Source organism: Salvelinus namaycush, chromosome 18, assembly GCF_016432855.1.
Source record: "Salvelinus namaycush isolate Seneca chromosome 18, SaNama_1.0, whole genome shotgun sequence".
NCBI lineage: Eukaryota > Metazoa > Chordata > Actinopteri > Salmoniformes > Salmonidae > Salvelinus > Salvelinus namaycush.
Genome location: NC_052324.1, coordinates 37,329,807 through 37,351,901, shown reverse-complemented (window position 1 = coordinate 37,351,901; position 22,095 = coordinate 37,329,807). Strand labels below are relative to the sequence as shown.

At 48.1% G+C, this 22,095-nt stretch overlaps 1 protein-coding gene across 2 annotated transcripts in view; it reads left to right on the top strand.

Moving 5' to 3' along the window:
• LOC120063413 (kremen protein 1-like) overlaps positions 1 to 10,802 on the top strand; it is a 118,656-nt gene extending 107,854 nt beyond the window's left edge. Inside the window, exons 9-11 of one of the 2 annotated variants that reach the window (XM_039013780.1) lie at positions 5,574 to 5,759; positions 7,811 to 7,895; positions 8,185 to 10,802. In XM_039013780.1, coding sequence (XP_038869708.1) covers positions 5,574 to 5,759; positions 7,811 to 7,895; positions 8,185 to 8,344 — 431 coding nt within the window. In that variant the 3' untranslated portion in view covers positions 8,345 to 10,802. Of the gene's footprint in view, positions 1 to 5,573; positions 5,802 to 7,810; positions 7,896 to 8,184 lie in introns of both variants that reach the window. The other variant, XM_039013779.1, reaches the window with a different exon arrangement.
• The last annotated feature ends 11,293 nt before the right edge of the window (positions 10,803 to 22,095 follow it).

Here is a 22,095-nt window from a genome sequence, read left to right as displayed (position 1 = left end):
ATATCTAGACGTGTTGTTGCATAGCTTATATCTAGACGTGTTGTTGCATAGCTTATATCTAGATGTGTTGTTGTATAGCTTATATCTAGACGTGTTGTTGCATAGCTTATATCTAGACATGTTGTTGCATAGCTTATATCTAGACGTGTTGTTGCATAGCTTATATCTAGATGTGTTGTTGCATAGCTTATATCTAGACATGTTGTTGTATAGCTTATATCTAGATGTGTTGTTGCATAGCTTATATCTAGACGTGTTGTTGCATAGCTTATATCTAGATGTGTTGTTGCATAGCTTATATCTAGACATGTTGTTGTATAGCTTATATCTAGATATGTTGTTGTATAGCTTATATCTAGACGTGTTGTTGCATAGCTTATATCTAGACATGTTGTTGTATAGCTTATATCTAGACGTGTTGTTGCATAGCTTATATCTAGACATGTTGTTGCATAGCTTATATCTAGACATGTTGTTGTATAGCTTATATCTAGATGTGTTGTTGCATAGCTTATATCTAGACATGTTGTTGTATAGCTTATATCTAGACATGTTGTTGCATAGCTTATATCTAGACGTGTTGTTGCATAGCTTATATCTAGACGTGTTGTTGTATAGCTTATATCTAGACATGCTGTTGCATAGCTTATATCTAGACATGTTGTTGCATAGCTTATATCTAGACGTGTTGTTGCATAGCTTATATCTAGACGTGTTGTTGTATAGCTTATATCTAGACATGTTGTTGCATAGCTTATATCTAGACGTGTTGTTGCATAGCTTATATCTAGATGTGTTGTTGCATAGCTTATATCTAGACATGTTGTTGCATAGCTTATATCTAGACGTGTTGTTGCATAGCTTATATCTAGACGTGTTGTTGCATAGCTTATATCTAGACGTGTTGTTGTATAGCTTATATCTAGACGTGTTGTTGTATAGCTTATATCTAGACATGTTGTTGCATAGCTTATATCTAGACGTGTTGTTGCATAGCTTATATCTAGACGTGTTGTTGCATAGCTTATATCTAGATGTGTTGTTGTATAGCTTATATCTAGACGTGTTGTTGCATAGCTTATATCTAGACATGTTGTTGCATAGCTTATATCTAGACGTGTTGTTGCATAGCTTATATCTAGATGTGTTGTTGCATAGCTTATATCTAGACATGTTGTTGTATAGCTTATATCTAGATGTGTTGTTGCATAGCTTATATCTAGACGTGTTGTTGCATAGCTTATATCTAGATGTGTTGTTGCATAGCTTATATCTAGACATGTTGTTGTATAGCTTATATCTAGATATGTTGTTGTATAGCTTATATCTAGACGTGTTGTTGCATAGCTTATATCTAGACATGTTGTTGTATAGCTTATATCTAGACGTGTTGTTGCATAGCTTATATCTAGACATGTTGTTGTATAGCTTATATCTAGACATGATGTTGTATAGCTTATATCTAGACGTGTTGTTGCATAGCTTATATCTAGACATGTTGTTGTTGTGCATTCATTCATGATGCTGGTCTATCCGTGTACACGTCACCTCTCAATCTGAACCCACATTTTTATCCCACACTCATAATAGAATCAAAGTATTTACGGATAAATAGAAATTCTCTGTTTAGACCAAACTGTTGTAAACATCCACTGTTGTTTCAGGTTCATTACTTTAAGGAAAGCAGCTCTCAGCACTACTCTCTCTGAGTTAGCTATAATGTCAACCATATCAACTAAGAGCCTACAGGGCTAGAAATCAAATTCACAACCACCCACACACAACCACCCACACATAATCACCCACACACAACCACCCACACACAACCACCCACACACACAACCACCCACACACAACCACCCACCAAAGCACCCAAACATGACCACCCATACAGAGAGAGTGAGAGCTACAGAGAAAGAGCGAGAGAGACAGAGAGACAGAGAGAGAGACAGAGTAAGAGAGAGAGAGAGAGATACAGAGAGAGATACATAGAGAGAGAACTACAGAGAGAGAGAGAGAACTACAGAGAGAGATACATAATCCCCATACTTTAACGATGACAGCTTCTCCATCCTGGAGGGGGAGATCAATCATTTCCAGACCCAGGGACATGTACTAGTCTGTGGTGACCTAAATGCCAGAACTGGACAAGTACCTGACACCCTCAGCACACATGGGGACAAACAGCTACCTGGAGGTGACAGCATTCCCTCCCAAATATGCCCCCCAAGGCACAACTATGACAAAACAACCAACAAAAATGGGTCACAACTCCTGCAGCTCTGTCATGCGCTGGGTCTGTACACAGTCAATGAGGAGACTCCTATGGTAGTTACACCTACAGCTCATTCCTTGGCAGTAGTACTGTAGATTACTTTATCACTGACCTCAACCCAGAGTCTCTCAGAGTGTTCACAGTCAGCCCACTAACACCCCTATCAGATCACAGAAAAATCACAGTCTATCTGAACAGAGCAATACTCAATCATGAGGCATCAAAGCCAAAAGAACTGCACAATATTGAGAAATGCTATAGATGGAAGGAAAGTAGTGCAGAAACCTACCAAAAAACAATGACAACAAATTCAATCCCTTTCAGACAACTTCCTGGACAAAACATTTCACTGTAATAGTGAAGGTGCAAACGTGTCAGTAGAAAGCCTAAACAGTATATTTGACCTATCCGCTTCCCTATCAAAAAGTTTTTTCAAGCAGACAACCGAAGAAAATGAACAACAATGACAAATGGTTTGATGAAGAATGCAAAAACCTAAGAAAGAAATTGAGAAAACTGTCCAACCAAAAACATAGAGACCCAGAAAACCTGAGTCTACGCCTTCACTATGGTGAATCACTAAAACAATACAGAAAAACACTACGGAAAAAGAAGGAACAGCACGTCAGAAATCAGCTCAATGTAATTGAAAAATCCATAGAATCTAATCACTTCTGGGAAAATTGGAAAACACTAAACAAACAACAACATGAAGAGTTATCTATCTAAAACGGAGATGTGTGGATAACCCCCTTCTCCAATCTTTTTGGCTCTATAACAAAGAACAAACTGTAAAAACATATACATGATCAATTACAAATCTTAGAATCAGCTTTTAAAGACTACCAGAACCCACTGGATTCTCCAATTACCTTGAATGAACTACAGGACAAAATAAAAACCCTCCAACCCAAAAAGGCCTGTGGAGTTGATGGTGTCCTACATAAAATGATAAAATACACAGACCACACATTTTTATTGGCTATACTTAAACTCTTTAACATCATCCTCAGCTCTGTCATCTACCCCAATATTTGGAACAAAGGACTGATCACCCCAATCCACAAAAGTGGAGACACATTTGACCCCAATAACTACCGTGGGATATGTGTCAACAGCAACCTTGGGAAAATCCTCTGCATTATCATTAACAGCAGACTTGTACATTTCCACAGTGAAACAATGTACTGAGCAAATGTCAAATTGTCTTTTTTACCAAATGACCATACAACAGACCACGTATTCACCCTGCACACACTAATTGACAAACAAACAAAACAAAACAAAACAAAGGCAAAGTCTTTTCATGCTTTGTTGACTTAAAAATGGAATGAGGGTTTGCAATACAAATGGTTGGAATGTGGTGTTGGGGGAAAAAACATACAACATTATAAAATCCATGTACACAAACAACAAGAGTGCAGCTAAAATTGGCAAAAAACACACACATTTCTTTCCACAGGACCGTGGGGTGAGACAGGGATGCTGCTTAAGCTCCACATTCTTTAACATATATATCAACGAATTGGCGAGGGCACTAGAACAGTGTGCAGCACCCAGCGTCACCCTATTAGAATCTGAAGTCAAATGTCTACTGTTTGCTGATGATCTGGTGCATCTGTCCCCAACCAAGGAGGGCCTACAGTAGCACCTAGATATTCTTCACAGATTCTGTCAGACCTGGACCCTGACAGTAAATCTCATAAAGACAAAAATAATGGTTTTCCAAAAAAGGTCCAGTTGACAGAATTCCGCAAAAATATCCCCAGTGTACAACGTAAAACACCAAATAATGCATGCAGAGTAGAATTAGGCCGATTCCCGCTAATGATCAAATTCCAGAAAAGAGACGTTAAATTCTACAACCACCTAAAAGGAAGTGATTCCCAAACCTTCCATAACAAAGCCATCACCTACAGAGAGATGAACCTGGAGAAGATTCCCCTAAGCAAGCTGGTCCTGGGGCTCTGTTGACAAACACAAACAGAGCCCACAGAACCCCAGGACAGCAACACAATTAAACCCAACCAAATCATGAGAAAAGGAAAAGATAATTACTTGACATATTGGAAAGAATTATCCAAAAAACTGAGCACACTAGAATGCTATTTGGCCCTAAACAGAGAGTACAGTCAGTTATTCTGCCACTGTGACTGACCCAACATTAATGAAAGCTTTGACTCTGTACAGATTCAGTGAGCATAGCCTTGCTATTGAGAAAAGTCACCTAAGGCAGACCTGGCTCTCAAGAGAAGACAGGCTATGTGCACACTGCCCACAAAATGAGGTGGAAACTGAGCTGCACTTCCTAACCTCCTGCCAAATGTATGACCATATTATAGACACATATTTCCCTCAGATTACACAGACCCACAAATAATTCAAAAACAAACACAATTTTGTTAAACTCCCATATCTATTGTGTGAAATACCAAAGTGCCATCACAGCAGCAAGATTTGTGACCTGTTGCCATAAGAGAAGGGCAACCAGTGAAGAACAAACACCATTTTAAATACAACCCATATTTATGTTTATTTATTTTCCCTTTTGTACTTGAACTATTTGCGCATCGTTACAACACTGTATATAGACATAGTATGACATTTGACATGTCTTTATTATTTTGCAACTTGTGTGAGTGTAATGTTTACTTTTCACTTTTTATTGTTTACTTCACTTTAATTTGTCCATTTCACTTACCTTTGTAATGTAAACATATGTTTCCCATGCCAATAAAGCCCCTTGAATTGAATTGAAAATAAGAAAGAGCGATACAGAGAGAGAGCTACAGAGAAAGAGAGAGAGAGAGCTACACTGAGAGAGAAACAGAGAGAGAGATAGAAAGAGAGAGACTCCCCTTGAGGCTAAGATGGATGGATGTAAATTCCAAACAGTATGTTACTACATCCATAGGGTGCTGAGCGGTGCTATGGTGATTTCCCCCTCAGTTGAGGAGGATAAACGCTCTCAGATGACGTCTGAGGAATGAAGCAGCGACAGCGCAGCATTCTGTTATGTGGAGACATCTCAAACTGTAGTATTTGTTTACTTCTGGTAAAGATTCAGTCGGGTCACCAGTCATGGTAGAGATAAGGAATGAGATTAACTTCCAGCATGTTTTGTAACCTCATAAGGACTCAACATTTTCCTGATTTAGACATCCATGTCTTGACTTTTAGTATTTTTATGACATGACGAAAACCAAGTGTTCCTGGTTTGGGGACAAACGTTGTAGCAGCCACAGGTAGACACATGGAAACATTCTGATGTGTGTCGTTGTTATTGTTGTTGTTTCAGCTCTGAGAGGCCTGGACACCAGGCCTATGGATGAGGAAGAGGAGGAGGAGGAGGAGGAGGAGGAAGAGGACACCAGTACGGTGGAGCCTCAGCTGGGAGGAGTAACGGAGAAGACTAACGGTCGCTCCTCACAAATCCTCTACGTGATAACATCCAGTCCTGGTAAACCGGACCACAACATGCCAGGTCAGTGGGTCGGACCCAACGGTACCAACGGATACACCTCTAGTATGTAGACATCATCATCTCTCTCCATCCTTCCCTCTGTCTCTCTCTCTCACCATACCTTTCTCTCTGATAGGGGTTTGTACTGTTTCCACTCAGGTGTTTGTGCTGTTTCCACCCAGGTGTTTGTACTGTTTCCACTCAGGTGTTTGTACTGTTTCCACTCAGGTGTTTGTACTGTTTCCACTCAGGTGTTTGTACTGTTTCCACTCAGGTGTTTGTACTGTTTCCACTCAGGTGTTTGTACTGTTTCCACTCAGGTGTTTGTACTATTTCCACTCAGGTGTTTGTACTATTTCCACTCAGGTGTTTGTACTGTTTCCACTCAGGTGTTTGTACTATTTCCACTCAGGTGTTTGTACTATTTCCACTCAGGTGTTTGTACTGTTTCCACTCAGGTGTTTGTACTGTTTCCACTCAGGTGTTTGTACTGTTTCCACTCAGGTGTTTGTACTGTTTCCACTCAGGTGTTTGTACTATTTCCACTCAGGTGTTTGTACTGTTTCCACTCAGGTGTTTGTACTATTTCCACTCAGGTGTTTGTACTATTTCCACTCAGGTGTTTGTACTATTTCCACTCAGGTGTTTGTACTGTTTCCACTCAGGTGTTTGTACTGTTTCCACTCAGGTGTTTGTACTGTTTCCACTCAGGTGTTTGTACTGTTTCCACCCAGGTGTTTGTACTGTTTCCACTCAGGTGTTTGTACTATTTCCACCCAGGTGTTTGTACTGTTTCCACTCAGGTGTTTGTACTGTTTCCACCCAGGTGTTTGTACTGTTTCTACTCAGGTGTTTGTACTATTTCCACTCAGGTGTTTGTACTGTTTCCACCCAGGTGTTTGTACTGTTTCCACTCAGGTGTTTGTACTGTTTCCACTCAGGTGTTTGTACTGTTTCCACTCAGGTGTTTGTACTGTTTCCACCCAGGTGTTTGTACTGTTTCCACTCAGGTGTTTGTACTATTTCCACCCAGGTGTTTGTACTGTTTCCACTCAGGTGTTTGTACTGTTTCCACCCAGGTGTTTGTACTGTTTCTACTCAGGTGTTTGTACTATTTCCACTCAGGTGTTTGTACTGTTTCCACCCAGGTGTTTGTACTGTTTCCACTCAGGTGTTTGTACTGTTTCCACTCAGGTGTTTGTACTGTTTCCACTCAGGTGTTTGTACTATTTCCACCCAGGTGTTTGTACTGTTTCCACTCAGGTGTTTGTACTGTTTCCACTCAGGTGTTTGTACTGTTTCCACTCAGGTGTTTGTACTGTTTCCACTCAGGTGTTTGTACTATTTCCACTCAGGTGTTTGTACTGTTTCCACTCAGGTGTTTGTACTGTTTCCACTCAGGTGTTTGTACTGTTTCCACTCAGGTGTTTGTACTGTTTCCACTCAGGTGTTTGTACTATTTCCACTCAGGTGTTTGTACTATTTCCACTCAGGTGTTTGTACTCTTTCCACTCAGGTGTTTGTACTGTTTCCACTCAGGTGTTTGTACTGTTTCCACTCAGGTGTTTGTACTATTTCTACTAAGGAGGCTTCTGTCACAGGGCTGTACATTAACAAAGGGCATAGGTAATACCTACTAAATCCTTTTAGATTTAACAGAAGGCTTTCTCCTATAGGGTTCCTTGTTATAGCTACGTGGTCTCACTATGTTTTCATGACATGTGCATGGATGTATTTAACAAGTTATTGTTCACCATGTACATCATGTGTTATGAAGAAGGTGTGAGACCTGGGCCAAATATTGTCAAATATATAACGCTGATGTAATAAAGTGTGTACTAATATTTTGCCTAATATAAAGGTCTTTTGGATAACATGTTTTGGATAACATTGGATAACATGTGTGCTGGCAGTACAAACATTATAGTACTGTACAAACTCATATGGTCTAGATCTGCCAGACTATGTTTGTTTTATAGCCCCCTTGTATATCTTTCTGATCTGAGGGTCTATATGTATGTATGTATTCCTCTAAAGTGTCTGAGGTCAATTCTATGTTTGTGTGTTGTCAGAGTGGACCATCTACACTCTGGCTGCTCTCCTGACTCTGACAGTCATTGTCATGGTGACCAAACTACTGCTTCATGTCACAGTCAAGTAAGTATCACATTTCCTGTTGTTCACTGTAACTTATGAACAATAAAGTTGTCAAGTTGTATTGTACTAAAGCCTCAGAGTGTAACAGAAGTATAGTTGATGCCAAGTGATGTCTTTTTAAGGTTGTAAGAGCCACAAGCTAATGGAATTTATAACCTAATGTTACTATTCTCTGTGCGATGTCTCTGTGTCTCTCTGTGTCTCTCTTTCTCTCCTTTGCCCTCCTTCCCTCCCATTACCTTTTCCCTCTCTCCTCCTCTCCCCCCTCTCTCCCCCTCCTCTCTTCCAGATCTCCCAACACCCCGACCATCAGTGGTTCAGAGAGCTGCAGCGGTCAGAGTTCTGGGTCTGAGCCCTGGATCATCCTTTACCAGCCCTCCACCATCTCTCTTTTCAAGAAAAAGCTAAAGAACCACCACGGAGACCTCAGCCCTCTGGTGGGCAACTAGGGAACTGCAGTCTGGTATACTACCGCCATCACTACTGAACCCTGTACCAGGGCCTACCGTACCAGAGCTAGCAACAGAGCTGGCCGCCCCAAACCAATGAGACTCCATGGGGCACTGAGCTACAAAGCTAACATGCTAACTAATGACTGATTCACTGACTCACTGAGAGACTACTACCAAAATGGTCCAGACAGGGCTGTCTGTGTCTGCTGTGTACAAGGCAGGAGAGGAGAGGAGATGTACAAACAGCTCAAGGTGGACATTTTACTGCAGGGCACTCATATTCTTGGGGTTCTACTTCCATTGTCTCTCCATGGATGTCTGATAGATTATTGAAGTCCTCCTCTAAAGACAAGGGTTGGCTGGGGCCAAATCAGATTCCAGTTTCCACTGGACTCCTCCAGAATGCAGGTCTTCCATTGTAACTGTTTCCAAGTGGGGCACAAAATGACAGACTACGCATCTCCCCTCATTTAATAATCTGCGATCAACAAAGGGAGCCATGCATATTCCCTGTCAGTGACTGTAACTGGTGTCTCACATAGAAAAAGGGGGTTGAATCCTGATCGTTATCAAGGGACGAGGACACCAACCCCGTCATATTACGGTACATTTAACTCTAACTCAGTTATGTAAGTACAATTAATACCACTATGGACAATCGGCAGTTATTGAACCACAACAGCCAGCTAAGCCTGAAAGGGATCCCCCTTTCCTCTCAGACAGCAATGAGTTACCTGTAACTATGGTGTGTTATGTAGGCCAGTGTTTGATAGAGAGAGAGAGAAGAGAGGTGATTTACCTGTTCTATCTGGAGCCAGGAGAATGGATAGCATGAGTAAGTCATACAGAAAGAACGTATATATCTGGAGCCAGGAGAATGGATAGCATGAGTAAGTCATACAGAAAGAACGTATATATCTGGAGCCAGGAGAATGGATAGCATGAGTAAGTCATACAGAAAGAACGTATATATCTGGAGCCAGGAGAATGGATAGCATGAGTAAGTCATACAGAAAGAACGTATATATCTGGAGCCAGGAGAATGGATAGCATGAGTAAGTCATACAGAAAGAACGTATGTGCCGGTGCTGCATATGTCTGGATTTAATAACCCCCCCCCAAAAAAAGACATGCATACAGAGAACAAAATAACACTTCCTCACTCTCTCTCTCTATGCCACACTGCCTCTGGAGGAAACCATGTCAGAAGTCTCTCCAATGACTTGGGCTGGATGGAGGGGGAGAGGGAAGTAGGGAGAGGGAAGTAGGAAGGAAACAGAAGGAGAAGAAAGGTAGAGGAGGGTGGGGTGTAATTTAACAACTGCCGTTTTAAGGTCCCGAACGGTCATACGGATTCCCATGTAAAAAAGCCTTTTGAGTGATTAAATATGAATATCACCCATAATATTTGTGGGGGATTGAAACGCTTGCGGATGGCTAACGACGAGGAAGTTTGAAACGCCTATGTCAAGCAACGTGAATACAGTGAGCAGTGTTGCAGTAACATCATCTCAAGCTAATTTGGTGAAACACAAAACAACATTGACATTGCATCAATTATGTAAATGTTTCGCACATCTCCCGTTTGGCTCTTGTCTCTTGTGATGCGATCCACAGCAGAACTGACGGTTGTGTTGACATGACAACTACATCAGAGTTTTGAGCGTTCCATGCTGGCTGAAAACCTAGCTAGCCATTAACTAGCTAACACCAGACACAGATGAAAGAGGAGACATAATTATCTTTGCCATAGATGAATAGGGTAGACTTTTAATTATATTTGCTGACACCCTACAGTCAAAGTTTGGCACCAGTAGAGTAGCTATCTAGCTATATAAACAACGCCCCTCCAAACACATTTTCTCCGATGTTGGTTACAAGGTGGTACTTATTTAAATTAGGTAAGAGAATACTATGTTACCATTGGTGTATTAAAATGACTGAGTTAGGGTGATGTCAACCTATACCCTTAATAATCCCACCTCCTTAATCCAAGTGTTTGACATGGGGGGGGGGGGGGGGGGGGGGGGGGGTGACCAGTAACCTTATGGTCAAACTTCATCAATGTAGAAGCAACAGTAAATTTTCATACTTTGGTCATCATACTTAGATCTGGTTTCATCCACTTTTCATCCAATTTTATGGAAAGCATGATTTTGACCTTTAAAATTGTTTTTGAAATGCTCATAGGTTCTCTCTCTCTCTTTCTCTCTGTTGGCCACTCAGCTGTTGGTTCTGATCTGGTTTGACTGGCTATTGACTGGCTATGTCCCAAATAGCCCATAGGGTTCTGGTCAGACGTAGTGTATTATATAGGGAGTAGGGTGACATTAGGAACACACACTGTGTTTAAGCCTTAAGCATTTAAGCCTGCTACTATAGGCTTCTCTCTTTCACTCCCTCTCCTCTCCTCTCCTCTCCTCTCCTCTCCTCTCCTCTCCTCTCCTCTCCTCTCCTCTCCTCTCCTCTCCTCTCCTCTCCTCTCCTCTCCTCTCCTCTCCTCTCCTCTCCCTCTCCCTCTCCCTCTCCCTCTCCACTCCCCCCTCTCCCCCTCCTCCCTGTGTTTCTGAGTCTATTAGTTGGGATCCTTGTCCACCCTATAACAGACTACGTCACCCTATGACAGACTGTGACCCTATAACAGACTGTCACCCTATAACAGACTATGTCACTGTATAACAGACTACGTCACCCTATGACAGACTACGTCACCCTGTAACAGACTGTCACTCTATAACATACTATGTTACTGTATAACAGACTATGTCAATGAGAATTACAGTAGAATGGGTGATCTTTGAAAATAAACGTTTGCATAATTTTCCCCCCACTTTTCTTTTCTATGTGTTCTTGTGTCCTCTCGGACATTACTGAACATATTGTTCTCCTTATGTTGCCACTTGATTACAAGGAGGGGGTAAATCCTGTTGTATATTGTGTAATTCAATGTGACATATGTCCTGCTCTTTCAAAGCGATGGTGAAATCCATCAGTCGTTTGTGTACTTACTCATGAACAGCAACTTAGCTGGGAGGCTGGAGGGTTTTCCCCCTCTATATTCAGCAGCTTCAGATTCCCACATTCAGAGGGCTCAGCAGACCTAAACAACCTCACTCAACTCTCAGCTAAACCACAAATAATATGGGGTGAATGGATAAAAGCACTCATTGATAGTCCACTGTGTTAGCAGACACTTGAAAGGTCACAATGCATTAATGTGCCTCTGGCATACAGCAATTTGTAATTCCATAAAGATAAGTTAAACCATACCAAGATGAGATATATGTTTATATATCATCAGGTTTTATGTGTAGAATAATGTTAGGATTCTATTTCTATTGGTCGAGCAGTTTTCAGTTTGTCTTTCCCACCAATCAGAAACACAGTTAGAGCTGATTAATCTGGTTCAAAACATCTCTAGTTGTACAGTGATAGATAAATAGTATTTCATCCAGTTTGGCTCTTATCTCTTCTGGAAACCAAAATCATTTGAAACTTTACACAGTTCTGTTGTTCTGGAAACCAAAACCATTTGAAACGTCACACAAATCAAATTAAATGTTATTTGTCACAGACACATGGTTAGCAGATGTTAATGCGAGTGTAGAGAAATGCTTGTGCTTCTAGTTCCAACAGTGCAGTAATATCTAACAAGTAATCTAACAATTCCCCAACAACTACCTAATACACAGTTTTGCTCTTCTGGAAACAAAACCATTTGAAACTTTACACAGTTTATCTCTTCTGGAAGCCAAAACCATTTGAAACTTTACACCGTTTTGTTCTTCTGGAAACAAAACCATTTGAAACTTTACACAGTTTATCTCTTCTGGAAACCAAAACCATTTGAAACTTTACACCGTTTTGTTCTTCTGGAAACCAAAACCATTTGAAACTTTACACAGTTTTGCTCTTCTGGAAACCAAAACCATTTGAAACTTTACACAGTTTTGCTCTTCTGGAAACCAAAACCATTTGAAATTTTACACAGTTCTGTTCTTCTGGAAACCAAATGGCAAACATTACATTTAGTACCTGCTGCAGTAAAAGGGTTACAGTTTATATGCAAAATTGTAATGGCTGTGTCCCAAAGGCACCCTATAGCGCATTACTGAGCCCTGGTCAAAAGTAGGGCACTATTTAGGGAATAGGGTGTCGTTTGGGATGGAGTCATTGACACATTGGAATGAGGGATAAGATTTACAGTAGCCTAGGTGTGCCTGTGACTTAATAAGGGGGCCTCGCCTCACAATGTAGAGAACGTTCCTCATTTTTCCCTCTGATGTTTGTCTGCTGGGTGACCTCATGTTTTACTTTGGATGTCTGCTCATCAGTAACTCATGTTAATTATAGCAAGACAAGAAAGAGCACGTGCCCCTGGGTCTGTGCTGTTCAGAGCAGTTCATGCTGAGAGGTAGAAAGAGAGCGGAAGAGAGGGGAAGGGAGACAGAGTGTGTTTGTGTGTGTGAGAGAGATAGTGTGTGTGCATGAAAGAGAGTGTTTGAGAGAGAAAGAGAGAGCTTGTGTGTATGAAGGACATCAGAGAGATGTTAAAAAAAAATGTCCTTGTTAAACATAGAAAATAATCTAATCTAACAGTTTAAATCTAGCAAGGCCATATCTGTTTGGATAACCTGGTGAAAATACCAACTCCATTCTCTCCCATGTCCTCCAGTCAACTGGACAATTCTACAGTACCTTATAATAATAAGGGAAGCTGTCTCTTCTTTTTAGCTGTTGTTCATTTGAATGTTACATGGTACTAGGGTTGCAAAATTCCCAAGTTTTCCACAAATCCTGGTTGGAAGATTCCCTGAATCAGGGGGTTATAAGCAGGAAATCCGGAACCCTCCAACCATGATCCGGAACCCTCCAACCATGATCCGGAACCCTCCAACCATTATCCGGAACCCTCCAATCATGATCCGGAACCCTCAACCATGATCCGGAACCCTCCAACCATGATCCGGAACCCTCCAACCATGATCCGGAACCCTCCAACCATGATTTCTGGAAAACCTTGTGATTTAGGGAAAGTTCCCAGAATTCTTAAACCCTACATGGTTCTCTGTTCATGAGACGAGCAGTCCTATGTGATATGGGGCAAAAATTAGTTTTGGCGGGGAATACTAAACATTTTTTTCATGAAAATTGTAAATTAAATAGTGACATTTTAATTTATACAGTAAATTATTGTTATTTTGTATGTGAATGGAATCGAGTATTTTGTATAAGTGAAGTACCTTTGTAGTCTTATTTAATTTGGTTGCTAAATAAATACTGCATGCATGTTTCTTATCCCCATGTCGAGACTTGATTTTTTGACCTTGGTCTGTCAATCCTGCATACAAGACATACCCTAATCATTTTAGGAATACAACAGATGTAACGGTTGTCCTCCTCCTCTTCCGAAGAGGAGGAGTAGGGATTGGACCAAAGCGCAGCGTTGTGATATGACATAATGATATTTATTAAAGTAAAGACGAAACACGAAAATACTTCAACAAACTACAAAACAAATAAACGAACGTAGACAGACCTGAACTAGAGAACTTACATATACACGAAGAACGCATGAACAGGTACAGACTACACAAACGAACGAACAAACGAAACAGTCCCGTGTGGTGCACAGACACAGACACGGAAGACAACCACCCACAAACAAACAGTGTGAACAACCTACCTAAATATGGTTCTCAATCAGAGGAAACGTAAAACACCTGTCCCTGATTGAGAACCATATCAGGCTAAATGACAATGAACCTAAACATAGAAACACATAACATAGAATGCCCACCCCAACTCACGCCCTGACCAACTAAACACATACAAAAACAAGAGAAAACAGGTCAGGAACGTGACATAACCCCCCCCTCAAGGTGCGAACTCCGGACGCACCACCAAAAGTCTAGGGGAGGGTCTGGGTGGGCATCTGTCCACGGTGGCGGCTCAGGCTCTGGGCGTGGTCCCCATCCCACCATAGTCAATCCCCGCTTTTGTAGCCTCCTCCCAATGACCACCCTCCAAATTAACCCCACCGGACTAAGGGGCAGCACCGGACTAAGGGGCAACACCGGAATGAGGGGCAATACCGGAATGAGGGGCAACACCGGAATGAGGGGCAACACCGGATTAAGGGGCAACACCGGATTAAGGGGAAACACCGGATTAAGGGGCAACACCGGATTGAGGGGCAACACCGGATTGAGGGGCAACACCGGATTGAGGGGCAACTCCGGACTGAGGGGCAGCTCCGGACTGGCTGACGGCTCTGGCTGGTCATGGCTGGCTGACGGCTCTGGCTGGTCATGGCTGGCTGACGGCTCTGGCTGGTCATGGCTGGCTGACGGCTCTGGCTGGTCATGGCTGGCTGACGGCTCTGGCTGGTCATGGCTGGCTGACGGCTCTGGCTGGTCATGGCTGGCTGACGGCTCTGGCTGGTCATGGCTGGCTGACGGCTCTGGCTGGTCATGGCTGGCGGACGGCTCTGGCTGGTCATGGCTGGCGGAAGGCTCTGGCTGGTCATGGCTGGCTGACGGCTCTGGCTGGTCATGGCTGGCTGACGTCTCTGGCTGGTCATGGCTGGCAGAAGGCTCTGGCTGGTCATGGCTGGCGGAAGGCTCTGGCTGGTCATGGCTGGCGGAAGGCTCTGGCTGGTCATGGCTGGCGGAAGGATCTGGCTGGTCATGGCTGGCGGAAGGCTCTGGCTGGTCATGGCTGGCGGAAGGATCTGGCTGGTCATGGCTGGCGGAAGGCTCTGGCTGGTCATGGCTGGCGGAAGGCTCTGGCTGATCCTGTCTGGCGGAAGGCTCTGGCTGATCCTGTCTGGCGGAAGGCTCTGGCTGATCCTGTCTGGCGGAAGGCTCTGGCTGCTCCTGTCTGGCGGAAGGCTCTGGCTGCTCCTGTCTGGCGGAAGGCTTTGGCTGCTCCTGTCTGGCGGAAGGCTCTAGCGGCTCCTGTCTGGCGGACGGCTCTAGCGGCTCCTGTCTGGCGGACGGCTCTGAAGGCTCATGGCAGACGGGCGGCTTTGCAGGCTCAGTACAGACGGGCGGCTTTGAAGGCTCAGTACAGACGGGCGGCTTTGAAGGCTCAGTACAGACGGGCAGTTCATGCGGCGCTTGGCAGACGGACAGTTCAGGCGCCGCTGGGCAGACGGGCAGTTCAGGCGCCGCTGGGCAGACGGGCAGTTCAGGCGCCGCTGGGCAGACGGGCAGTTCAGGCGCCGCTGGGCAGACGGGCAGTTCAGGCGTCGCTGGGCAGACGGGCAGTTCAGGCGCCGCTGGGCAGACGGCAGACTCTGGCCGGCTGAGACGCACTGTAGGCCTGGTGCGTGGTACCGGAACTGGAGGTACCGGGCTAAGGACACGCACCATCAGGCTAGTGCGGGGAACAACAACAGGGCACACTGGACTCTCAAGGCGTACTATAGGCCTGGTGCGTGGTACCGGCACTGGTGGTACCGGGCTGAGGGCACGCACATCAGGGCGAGTACGGGGAGAAGGAACAGTGCGTACAGGGCTCTGGAGACGCACAGGAGGCTTGATGCGTGGTGCCGGAACTGGAGGCACTGGGCTGGAGACGCACCACAGGGAGAGTGCGTGGAGGAGGAACAGGGCCCTGGAGACGCACTGGAAGCCTGGTGCGTGGTGTAGGCACTGGTGGTACTGGGCTGGAGCGGGGAGGTGGCGCCGGAAATACCGGACCGTGCAGGCGTACTGGCTCCCTTGAGCACTGAGCCTGCCCAACCGTAAGCCGGCCCGAGGAGACGCACTGGTGGCCAGATATGTAGAGCCGGCTTCATGGCACTTGGCTCAATGCTCAATCTAGCCCGGCCGATACGAGGAGCTGGTATGTACCGCACCGGGCTATGCACACGTACAGGAGACACCATGCGCTCTACTGCGTAACACGGTGTCTGCCCGTACTCTCGCTCTCTACGGTAAGTACAGGGAGTAGGCGCAGGTCTCCTACCTGACTTCGCCACTCTCCCTTTTAGCCCCCCCCAAGACATTTTTGGGGTTTACTTTCGGGTTTCCAGCCACGTCTCCTTGCTGCCTCCTCATACCACCGATCCTGGGCTTTCGCTGACTCCATCGCCTCCCGAGAGCGGCGATTCTCTCCCACCTTAGCCCAGGGTCCTTCTCCGTTCAATATTTCCTCCCAAGTCCACGAGTCCTGGTTTTTTGGCCGCTGCTGCTGGTTCCTCTCACGCTGCTTGATCCTTGTTTGGTGGGTGGTTCTGTAACGGTTGTCCTCCTCCTCTTCGTCCGAAGAGGAGGAGTAGGGATTGGACCAAAGCGCAGCGTTGTGATATGACATAATGATATTTATTAAAGTAAAGACGAAACACGAAAATACTTCAACAAACTACAAAACAAATAAACGAACGTAGACAGACCTGAACTAGAGAACTTACATATACACGAAGAACGCATGAACAGGTACAGACTACACAAACGAACGAACAAACGAAACAGTCCCGTGTGGTGCACAGACACAGACACGGAAGACAACCACCCACAAACAAACAGTGTGAACAACCTACCTAAATATGGTTCTCAATCAGAGGAAACGTAAAACACCTGTCCCTGATTGAGAACCATATCAGGCTAAATGACAATGAACCTAAACATAGAAACACATAACATAGAATGCCCACCCCAACTCACGCCCTGACCAACTAAACACATACAAAAACAAGAGAAAACAGGTCAGGAACGTGACATAACCCCCCCCTCAAGGTGCGAACTCCGGACGCACCACCAAAAGTCTAGGGGAGGGTCTGGGTGGGCATCTGTCCACGGTGGCGGCTCAGGCTCTGGGCGTGGTCCCCATCCCACCATAGTCAATCCCCGCTTTTGTAGCCTCCTCCCAATGACCACCCTCCAAATTAACCCCACCGGACTAAGGGGCAGCACCGGACTAAGGGGCAATACCGGAATGAGGGGCAATACCGGAATGAGGGGCAACACCGGAATGAGGGGCAACACCGGAATGAGGGGCAACACCGGATTAAGGGGCAACACCGGATTAAGGGGCAACACCGGATTAAGGGGCAACACCGGATTGAGGGCAACACCGGATTGAGGGGCAACACCGGATTGAGGGGCAACTCCGGACTGAGGGGCAGCTCCGGACTGGCTGACGGCTCTGGCTGGACATGGCTGGCTGACGGCTCTGGCTGGTCATGGCTGGCTGACGGCTCTGGCTGGTCATGGCTGGCTGACGGCTCTGGCTGGTCATGGCTGGCTGACGGCTCTGGCTGGTCATGGCTGGCTGACGGCTCTGGCTGGTCATGGCTGGCGGACGGCTCTGGCTGGTCATGGCTGGCGGAAGGCTCTGGCTGGTCATGGCTGGCTGACGGCTCTGGCTGGTCATGGCTGGCTGACGGCTCTGGCTGGTCATGGCTGGCGGAAGGCTCTGGCTGGTAATGGCTGGCGGAAGGCTCTGGCTGGTCATGGCTGGCGGAAGGCTCTGGCTGGTCATGGCTGGCGGAAGGATCTGGCTGGTCATGGCTGGCGGAAGGCTCTGGCTGGTCATGGCTGGCGGAAGGATCTGGCTGGTCATGGCTGGCGGAAGGCTCTGGCTGGTCATGGCTGGCGGAAGGCTCTGGCTGATCCTGTCTGGCGGAAGGCTCTGGCTGATCCTGTCTGGCGGAAGGCTCTGGCTGATCCTGTCTGGCGGAAGGCTCTGGCTGATCCTGTCTGGCGGAAGGCTCTGGCTGCTCCTGTCTGGCTGAAGGCTCTGGCTGCTCCTGTCTGGCGGAAGGCTTTGGCTGCTCCTGTCTGGCGGAAGGCTCTAGCGGCTCCTGTCTGGCGGAAGGCTCTAGCGGCTCCTGTCTGGCGGACGGCTCTAGCGGCTCCTGTCTGGCGGACGGCTCTGAAGGCTCATGGCAGACGGGCGGCTTTGCAGGCTCAGTACAGACGGGCGGCTTTGAAGGCTCAGTACAGACGGGCAGTTCATGCGGCGCTTGGCAGACGGAAAGTTCAGGCGCCGCTGGGCAGACGGGCAGTTCAGGCGCCGCTGGGCAGACGGGCAGTTCAGGCGCCGCTGGGCAGATGGGCAGTTCAGGCGCCGCTGGGCAGACGGGCAGTTCAGGCGCCGCTGGGCAGACGGGCAGTTCAGGCGCCGCTGGGCAGACGGGCAGTTCAGGCGCCGCTGGGCAGACGGCAGACTCTGGCCGGCTGAGACGCACTGTAGGCCTGGTGCGTGGTACCGGAACTGGAGGTACCGGGCTAAGGACACGCACCATCAGGCTAGTGCGGGGAACAACAACAAGGCACACTGGACTCTCAAGGCGTACTATAGGCCTGGTGCGTGGTACCGGCACTGGTGGTACCGGGCTGAGGGCACGCACATCAGGGCGAGTACGGGGAGAAGGAACAGTGCGTACAGGGCTCTGGAGACGCACAGGAGGCTTGATGCGTGGTGCCGGAACTGGAGGCACTGGGCTGGAGACGCACCACAGGGAGAGTGCGTGGAGGAGGAACAGGGCCCTGGAGACGCACTGGAAGCCTGGTGCGTGGTGTAGGCACTGGTGGTACTGGGCTGGAGCGGGGAGGTGGCGCCGGAAATACCGGACCGTGCAGGCGTACTGGCTCCCTTGAGCACTGAGCCTGCCCAACCGTAAGCCGGCCCGAGGAGACGCACTGGTGGCCAGATATGTAGAGCCGGCTTCATGGCACTTGGCTCAATGCTCAATCTAGCCCGGCCGATACGAGGAGCTGGTATGTACCGCACCGGGCTATGCACACGTACAGGAGACACCATGCGCTCTACTGCGTAACACGGTGTCTGCCCGTACTCTCGCTCTCCACGGTAAGTACAGGGAGTAGGCGCAGGTCTCCTACCTGACTTCGCCACTCTCCCTTTTAGCCCCCCCCAAGACATTTTTGGGGTTTACTTTCGGGTTTCCAGCCACGTCTCCTTGCTGCCTCGTCATACCACCGATCCTGGGCTTTCGCTGACTCCATCGCCTCCCGAGAGCGGCGATTCTCTCCCACCTTAGCCCAGGGTCCTTCTCCGTTCAATATTTCCTCCCAAGTCCACGAGTCCTGGTTTTTTGGCCGCTGCTGCTGGTTCCTCTCACGCTGCTTGATCCTTGTTTGGTGGGTGGTTCTGTAACGGTTGTCCTCCTCCTCTTCGTCCGAAGAGGAGGAGTAGGGATTGGACCAAAGCGCAGCGTTGTGATATGACATAATGATATTTATTAAAGTAAAGACGAAACACGAAAATACTTCAACAAACTACAAAACAAATAAACGAACGTAGACAGACCTGAACTAGAGAACTTACATATACACGAAGAACGCATGAACAGGTACAGACTACACAAACGAACGAACAAACGAAACAGTCCCGTGTGGTGCACAGACACAGACACGGAAGACAACCACACACAAACAAACAGTGTGAACAACCTACCTAAATATGGTTCTCAATCAGAGGAAACGTAAAACACCTGTCCCTGATTGAGAACCATATCAGGCTAAATGACAATGAACCTAAACATAGAAACACATAACATAGAATGCCCACCCCAACTCACGCCCTGACCAACTAAACACATACAAAAACAAGAGAAAACAGGTCAGGAACGTGACATAACCCCCCCCCCCCCTCAAGGTGCGAACTCCGGACGCACCACCAAAAGTCTAGGGGAGGGTCTGGGTGGGCATCTGTCCACGGTGGCGGCTCAGGCTCTGGGCGTGGTCCCCATCCCACCATAGTCAATCCCCGCTTTTGTAGCCTCCTCCCAATGACCACCCTCCAAATTAACCCCACCGGACTAAGGGGCAGCACCGGACTAAGGGGCAATACCGGAATGAGGGGCAATACCGGAATGAGGGGCAACACCGGAATGAGGGGCAACACCGGAATGAGGGGCAACACCGGATTAAGGGGCAACACCGGATTAAGGGGCAACACCGGATTAAGGGGCAACACCGGATTGAGGGGCAACACCGGATTGAGGGGCAACTCCGGACTGAGGGGCAGCTCCGGACTGGCTGACGGCTCTGGCTGGTCATGGCTGGCTGACGGCTCTGGCTGGTCATGGCTGGCTGACGGCTCTGGCTGGTCATGGCTGGCTGACGGCTCTGGCTGGTCATGGCTGGCTGACGGCTCTGGCTGGTCATGGCTGGCTGACGGCTCTGGCTGGTCATGGCTGGCTGACGTCTCTGGCTGGTCATGGCTGGCGGACGGCTCTGGCTGGTCATGGCTGGCGGAAGGCTCTGGCTGGTCATGGCTGGCGGAAGGCTCTGGCTGGTCATGGCTGGCGGAAGGCTCTGGCTGGTCATGGCTGGCGGAAGGATCTGGCTGGTCATGGCTGGCAGAAGGCTCTGGCTGGTCATGGCTGGCGGAAGGATCTGGCTGGTCATGGCTGGCGGAAGGCTCTGGCTGGTCATGGCTGGCGGAAGGCTCTGGCTGATCCTGTCTGGCGGAAGGCTCTGGCTGATCCTGTCTGGCGGAAGGCTCTGGCTGATCCTGTCTGGCGGAAGGCTCTGGCTGCTCCTGTCTGGCGGAAGGCTCTGGCTGCTCCTGTCTGGCGGAAGGCTTTGGCTGCTCCTGTCTGGCGGAAGGCTCTAGCGGCTCCTGTCTGGCGGAAGGCTCTAGCGGCTCCTGTCTGGCGGACGGCTCTAGCGGCTCCTGTCTGGCGGACGGCTCTGAAGGCTCATGGCAGACGGGCGGCTTTGCAGGCTCAGTACAGACGGGCGGCTTTGAAGGCTCAGTACAGACGGGCAGTTCATGCGGCGCTTGGCAGACGGACAGTTCAGGCGCCGCTGGGCAGACGGGCAGTTCAGGCGCCGCTGGGCAGACGGGCAGTTCAGGCGCCGCTGGGCAGACGGGCAGTTCAGGCGCCGCTGGGCAGACGGGCAGTTCAGGCGCCGCTGGGCAGACGGGCAGTTCAGGCGCCGCTGGGCAGACGGGCAGTTCAGGCGCCGCTGGGCAGACGGGCAGTTCAGGCGCCGCTGGGCAGACGGCAGACTCTGGCCGGCTGAGACGCACTGTAGGCCTGGTGCGTGGTACCGGAACTGGAGGTACCGGGCTAAGGACACGCACCATCAGGCTAGTGCGGGGAACAACAACAGGGCACACTGGACTCTCAAGGCGTACTATAGGCCTGGTGCGTGGTACCGGCACTGGTGGTACCGGGCTGAGGGCACGCACATCAGGGCGAGTACGGGGAGAAGGAACAGTGCGTACAGGGCTCTGGAGACGCACAGGAGGCTTGATGCGTGGTGCCGGAACTGGAGGCACTGGGCTGGAGACGCACCACAGGGAGAGTGCGTGGAGGAGGAACAGGGCCCTGGAGACGCACTGGAAGCCTGGTGCGTGGTGTAGGCACTGGTGGTACTGGGCTGGAGCGGGGAGGTGGCGCCGGAAATACCGGACCGTGCAGGCGTACTGGCTCCCTTGAGCACTGAGCCTGCCCAACCGTAAGCCGGCCCGAGGAGACGCACTGGTGGCCAGATATGTAGAGCCGGCTTCATGGCACTTGGCTCAATGCTCAATCTAGCCCGGCCGATACGAGGAGCTAGTATGTACCGCACCGGGCTATGCACACGTACAGGAGACACCATGCGCTCTACTGCGTAACACGGTGTCTGCCCGTACTCTCGCTCTCCACGGTAAGTACAGGGAGTAGGCGCAGGGCTCCTACCTGACTTCGCCACTCTCCCTTTTAGCCCCCCCAAGACATTTTTGGGGTTTACTTTCGGGTTTCCAGCCACGTCTCCTTGCTG